The sequence below is a fragment of the Myotis davidii genome, unplaced genomic scaffold, assembly GCF_000327345.1.
Source record: "Myotis davidii unplaced genomic scaffold, ASM32734v1 scaffold148, whole genome shotgun sequence".
NCBI classification, from domain to species: Eukaryota; Metazoa; Chordata; class Mammalia; order Chiroptera; family Vespertilionidae; genus Myotis; species Myotis davidii.
This window is the reverse complement of record NW_006299479.1, coordinates 1,031,390-1,038,371: the sequence shown is the minus strand read 5'-3', so window position 1 is coordinate 1,038,371 and position 6,982 is coordinate 1,031,390. Positions and strand designations below refer to the sequence as shown.

The 6,982-nt window shown below is 44.3% G+C and overlaps 1 protein-coding gene across 1 annotated transcript in view; it reads left to right on the top strand.

Moving 5' to 3' along the window:
• The window catches only part of FLI1 (Fli-1 proto-oncogene, ETS transcription factor), a 69,372-nt gene extending 65,398 nt beyond the window's left edge, over positions 1–3,974 (top strand). Inside the window, exons 7-8 of the mRNA XM_015571353.1 lie at positions 629–676; positions 1,964–3,974. Coding sequence (XP_015426839.1) covers positions 629–676; positions 1,964–2,493 — 578 coding nt within the window. The 3' untranslated portion in view covers positions 2,494–3,974. The remainder of the gene's footprint in view (positions 1–628; positions 677–1,963) is intronic.
• Positions 3,975–6,982: the final 3,008 nt, after the last annotated feature.

The following is a 6,982-nucleotide window of genomic DNA, read 5'->3' as shown; positions in this document are numbered from 1 at the left end:
GAGATTAAATGCACAGAATGCTGTACTGGAAGGGAACCGAGGGATCCAGTAGCCCAACCCACTCATTTTGCGGATGAGAAAGCTAATATCCAGAGATGGTCCAATGGCCTTAGTTTATAATATACATAGCTGGGGCTAGGAACTAGCTGCTTGATTTTGGGGGCGTATATTTTATGCATCCTCAGAAAGGCAGAGGTGTGTAAAGTTGTTAGTAATGGGCAGAGCTATTAAAGACCACTAACTGTTAGATCTTCAAGCCCATTTCATGAACCAGGTTCACCTTATTCGCTTTGATGAAATCTATAGCCACCTCCTTTCCAAATGGTTTTATTACTCTGTTTTAGATCATAGCAGCATTAGCTACAAACTTTAGACACCAAATATGAAAAAAATATATAATGCTGTTACTTTTCCATGCTGTTTCTATAAATACTGGGATGAATCCTGTGATGAAGATCTTTGGGGTCTGCAAAAAAAACAACAACAAAAAACAGTCAGGTTTTCTGAAATCAGACTTTTCTATGATAGGGAAATAAAAGTACAAACCCTTGAGGTATTCTTATTGTTGATGCTGTTATTCTTATATTTTTAATAACAGTGAATCAAATCTCCTTTTTTGTCTCCTTAGATCCATATCAGATCCTGGGCCCAACCAGCAGTCGCCTAGCCAACCCTGGTGAGTTGACTTTGACCGGCAGGATTTTCTTTCTAGAATGTTCCATAGCTATGTGAGATCACAGAGACCTCTGTCCGAAGTTCAGACACCTGACTGGGGAGTAACATGTACTTCTTTCCTTGAAACGTTCAGCACCAGTTTCTCTAGTGTACCAGTGAGGTCGGGGCGGGTTCTTTGGTGGCAGTAATGTCCATTAGCCTAGGACGTTTCTAGAAAGCAAGTGTGTTAGCACTGCACACCTGCAAGGGAGAGGGAGAGAGAGATAGAAACATCAATGATGAGAAAGAATCATTGATCAGCTGCTTCCTGCACATCCTCTACTGGGGATCAAGCCCACAACCTAGGCATGTGCCCTGACTGGGAATAGAACCGTGACCTCCTGGTGCAACCACTGAACCACACGGGCCCAGCCAAAGGTGTTTTATTCTTGATTTTAGAAAGCATTGCAAGCTACCTGGCCTTACAGAAGAGGTGTGTCCCTAAAAAGTTGTAGATGAAGTAAATTTGACAATGTATTTTAAGGATTTATTATAAAAAGAATAACTCCAAAGTGAGTTCTAAATCAAGACCACTGAGCATGTGAGCTGATAGGCTGGCCTAGTGCAAGAGTGAGGCCCACACCCTCCCAGCTGTGTGCACTGACACTGGGGTGTCTCCAGGCCCAGTGTGCGGTGCCTGCCCTTTCTGCCCAGGGAAAAAGAAGCCAGCCAGCTCCTTCTCCTATTGCTTTCCTCTCGGCCCAGGTTCTTCTCTGTAGAACTTAGCCTGGGAGCTGGGAGCTAGTGCCCTTCTAAGGAGCATCCTGTTAGCTTGAAGCCTGTGCCACACCTTCTCCCTGTGCCTGACAGCATCCTCCTGGCCCAGACTCTTACGCTGACATGAGAACCACTCCATCACTAAATCTGAGAGCTGGCCAGTGATTCAGGCCTCTACAGAAGAAGAAATTCCAAACTCTTGCCCAAAGGAGTGGCTGTGGTTTGCCCCAAATCACACAGCTAATTCTGGGCCATCCAGCACCTCATTACCCACAGTGCATTTCCCCAGGCCTTGGAGTGAATTGTTTTAAGATCTAACTATCCTTATAATGCCCATCTCAGCAGCAAATGAGAAAGCAAATCAACAATGAAAAGGAGGGGCTGCCAAGTCAATTCTGAATGTAAAAGAAAATACAGACTTGTTTTGTTTTGTTTTGTTTTGTTTTGTTTTACAAAGGGTGTGGGAGTCCTGGCCTTTAGGGGATTGGATTCTGAAATGTCCTGTTTTCCCCGTTCCTCTCACCACCTGCAGGAAGCGGGCAGATCCAGCTGTGGCAATTCCTCCTCGAGCTACTCTCCGACAGTGCCAACGCCAGCTGCATCACCTGGGAGGGGACCAACGGCGAGTTCAAAATGACGGACCCCGACGAGGTGGCCAGGCGCTGGGGGGAGCGGAAAAGCAAGCCCAACATGAATTATGACAAGCTGAGCCGGGCCCTCCGATACTACTATGACAAAAACATTATGACCAAGGTGCATGGCAAAAGGTATGCCTACAAATTTGACTTCCATGGCATTGCCCAGGCACTGCAGCCACATCCAACTGAGTCGTCCATGTACAAGTACCCTTCTGATATCTCCTACATGCCTTCCTACCACGCCCATCAACAGAAGGTGAACTTTGTCCCGCCCCACCCGTCGTCCATGCCCGTCACTTCCTCCAGCTTCTTTGGAGCGGCCTCACAATACTGGACCTCCCCCACGGGGGGAATCTACCCCAACCCCAATGTCCCCCGCCATCCTAACACCCACGTGCCCTCACACTTAGGCAGCTACTACTAGAAGCTTAATCATCGGTGGTCTTCTAGCTGAAGCCCATCCCTCTCACTCTCTGGAATACTTTGGACTCTAAAGGACATACGTGGCCTTGAAGAGAAAACAAAACTGGATGTTCTTTCTTGTTGGATAGAACCTTTGCATTTGTTCTTTAAAAAAAAAAAAAACACCCTTTTTTTATGTTGCTTCCTCTACCTTGAACAAAGAGATGTGTAATTCCATGGGCCAGTAGGCTAATGTGTATTCTCAATCTCCTATCGTCTTCTCAATGGAATATTTAGATTACTGGAATGGTTGTATCATGGTTCTATGAAAGAAACTGTAAATCGTCTTTATTATTTGTATGGCCAAAGCAGTTTCTTATCCACACACGGGTCTTATCATGGACCTCGTAGGGTTCACTATGCTAAGGATTCGTGGACTTAACCAGTTAGGCTCTGGTTTGAGACTTAGTGAAAATAGAGGCAGGAAGCTTATAACCTTGTTTTAGGGAGACCGAACTCAGTGAATAGCAACTGGAACATTGGTTGTAAGGCCAGTGAAGTTTTCACCCAACTGGAACTCAAAAGCAAAGAGGATGCGTGTGTATTTAAGAAGCCATGGGCATTGGAGAATTCCTCTCAATGGGCAATATGTACTAGGCTGACCATTTTCTCTAGAAATAGCCAAGATATTAACTAAGAAATGTTCATGCGAGCGCAGACATTCCTGAAAGACAGAAAGCTAAATAACTATTTTTTTTTTTTTTAGATAGTGACAGTGAGTCCCCGAACTTTGAAAAGTCTTAGGGATTTCTAAACACGAACAGATCCGCAGGCGCTGTGCGCTTGTCAGACCGTCAGTCCAGGGTCACCCAATCAGATGGCAACTTACTGTATAAATTATGCAGAGTTATTTTCCTATAACTAACAGTATTAAAAATAAATAATTAAAAAAAATTAAAAAGACTAAGTAAACGAGTTGACCTCGGTCACAAATGCAATTTTACTATCAAATCAGTCTGTGTTATTTTTTTAAATGTAATTTGTACATCTTTTGTCAATCTGTACATTTGGCCTGTTTGTACGTTTTTATAGCTGGTTTGTTGTTGTTTTTTTTAAAAAAGCATAATGTGACTATTGCTGAAAAGGAAGCAGACTTTTAAGTCACTGACTTATTAAAAGAGAAGCACTGGTTGTAGTTATTTAACAGGTGTGCACATGTTACCCCAGAAGAGCCATTGACATCTTGATGCTTTGAAATGTTTGTACATAACCGTCTACTCTGCAGTCACCACAACTTTGAAAGGAACAAGCAAACATTCCCTTGTGGGCACAAGGGATTTTTCTGCCCTATATATGCAATATATTTTTTAGATATTAAAATATATATAATTTTGCAGGTAATCGTTGACTTTTTTAAACTATATGAACTGTTAAGCTGACAACTGTCCATGAAGACTATGTTGTAAAATAATTCGACTAAATAAATTGTGCCTTCTTCTCTCAGACCTGAGGATGTCTTTTTCTTATTGACCCCCTCCCATAGGCCAAAGGGTTTTCCCAGGGGAAGTTTTCTATTTGCCTCTTGCACCATGAAGAATTTTTCATATGTACAAACTGCATCACAGTAGAAAGTACAAAATCAATGTGTTTTGTTCTTTTGTTGTTGTTGTTAATCCTCACCCAAGGATATTTTTCCATTGATTGTTAAAGAGAGGGAAAGACAGAGAGAAACATCGATGTGAGAGAAACACATCGATTGGTTGCCTCCTGCAGGGACGCTGACCAGGACCCAGGCCGTGGAGGAGTCTGCAACCAAGGTATGTGCTTTTGACTGGAATCGAACCCAGGACCCTTTGAGCCACAGGCCGACACTCTATCCACTGAGCCAAACTGGCTAGGGCATATGGTTTTGATTGTTGTTTGTATTAGTCAGGGTTCTCCAGAGAAACAGAATCAGTAGGAGATGATATAGATATAAATATAGATAGATATAGATGTCTATATAGAGATACATATATAGATAGAGAGAGAGAGAGATTGACTGATTGTGAGGAATTGACCCCATGTGATTTTGGAGGCTAAGAAGTCCCCTGGGCTGCTCTCTGTCATGTGGGAAAGCCAGGAGTACCTGTAGTCCCAGTCCCAACCTCAAGGCCTGAGGACTAAGAGAGCTAAAGGTGTAAATTCCAATCCAAGGGCAGCAAAAGAGAAGCATCCCAGCTCAAACAGGCAGGAAGCATCTGGCGAATTCCTCCTTCTTCTGTCTGTCTGTTCTTTTCTGTCCAATGGATTGGCTGATACATTGGGGAAGGCAATCTACCTCACTAAACCCGCCAATTCAAATGCCGACTCATCCAGAAACACCCACACGTACATACCCAGATATAATGTGTCATCCGGGCACCCTGTGGCCCAGTCAAGTTAATACTTAAAATTAACCTTCTCATGGCTGATGATGTTGGCAGAGATTTCTTTTTAATGTTATTTCAATCTTCCTCCAGCCTGAAAGAGGTCTATAGGATGACAGTCAAGGCCATAGACAGTCTGTGTCCAAGAGATGGAACAAAGCAAACAGTTTGGCCCAGGATGGACCCTGTCCATTAGACTTCACTCTATTGCACCCACCAAGCTCCTCAAACCCAAGTGGCCAACCCCCCAACACTCCAACAGAGAATCAGATGGCCCAGCTTCTAGCTTGTTCCATGCTTCTATGTCTCTGGATCTATTTTGTTCAACAGTTTGTTTTGTTCATTAGATTCCACATATGAGTGAAAAAAGGGGACATATTGTAATACTTTTAGCAATAAAGATTTTTTAAAAAAATGGCCCGGCTTCCTCTGGTCCAGTGCCAGGATTTTATAGGGCCCATGCAGATTTGTAAGATCCTTTTTCTTCCCAAGGCAAAAACTTTCTTCAAAGTGCTTCACTGTTAGGTAGCTTGTTTTCAATTTCTCTATTTTATAATGGTGTGTGTGTTGGGGGGGGCAGGGTGCGGAATGGATGAGGCTTGGAAAGACCTTGATGTGAGGAATTAGACCCACAGTGTTGGTAACCCTATGATCTTCCCTTGGTCACACTGAGTATCTTCTAGACAACGGGTCTACCCAGGCAGAACGAGATGTGCTCCAGAATTTCGGTCTCCAATTTTTTTCACTTGCACCCTGCCATTCAAAAATGTGTTAGGCCGGCGTGGCTCAGTGGTTGAGCGTCGACCTATGAACCAGGAGGTCACGGTTTGATTCCCAGTCAGGGCACATGCCCGGGGTTATGGGCTCAATCGCCAGTGGGGGGTGTGCAGGAGTCAGGCAGTCAATGATTCTCTCTCCCATTATTGATGTTTCTGCCTCTCTCTCCCTCTCCCTTCCTCTCTGAAATCAATAAAAATACATTAGAAAAAAAAAAGAAGCTATTTCACTCACTAACAGGACCAGCACACCGTTTTCTCCTTAAAGGCATTTGTGCGGAGGAAGGAGTGGCAATGCCCAGGTTTAAGGTTGACTGGCTTGCTGGAGGCATCCAGCTGGCTGGTCACAGTGGACAAGAAGGATCTTGTCCTCCCACTTCTGGCTCCGCGTTTCCCCCACTCCAGCGTTCTGCACCTACGCCATGACGTTTATTTGTTCTAACAAACAGTGTGAGCCAAGGAGAGAGAAGCATGGCACAGCTGTGGGCAGTTCTGGAAACCAGTCTCCCCGACAGTGGACAGCCCTTTGGAGCAGGAGGTCATATTTTTTCAGTGTCAAAAAAACATTGTTGACTCCCACACAAAGGACGCTATATTTTCAATATCTGCTGCTTTGCAACATGTTTAGTGACCACCAGAAAGGTAATAACACCTAAACTAATCGTCGTTTTGCTTAACCAAGAATATCTCCATGCATTTGAACAATGAATCGGTACTATGTTTATGTAGTCCATGGGTCATGCGGCTAGTGTGGGCCATCAGATGGGATGTGACTTGTTTAGACCAAAAGAGATCAAGAGGCTTGAGAACCCCAGGGCAGAAAGGAATATCTGTTTCTCTTAAAATTTTATTTATTGATGAGAGAGAGAGAGAGAGAGAGAAACATGGATTTGTTTTTCCAACGTATTGGTTGTTCATTCATTGGTTGATTCTTGTATGTGCCCTAACTGGGGCTTGAGCCTGCAAACCCTGGCCTATGGGGAGGATGTTCTAACCAACTGAGCTACCTGGCCAGAGCCTAAGCCAAGGTGCTGCCAGGCCAAGGCAACGTTTGGAGAAGAAATAAAAGACAAAGCAAAAAGAGACAAAAGGCAGTGCTTTCTGTAGGTCCTCTGTAAACTTGGCTTCACACTCTGCTTCCCCTAATATCTGTTCTTGAACAGCCATCCTGTAAACATGTCACCTTAAACTCTATTGAAAAGACGCCAGGTTGGGAAGCAACCCCGAGCCTGGCTGCCCTGCTCTCACCGAGCTCAGGATCTGCCATTCACAGCAGCACTGGGCTGGTGGCCAGCACTCCCTCCTGAGGCTGTAAAATGGTGCTTAG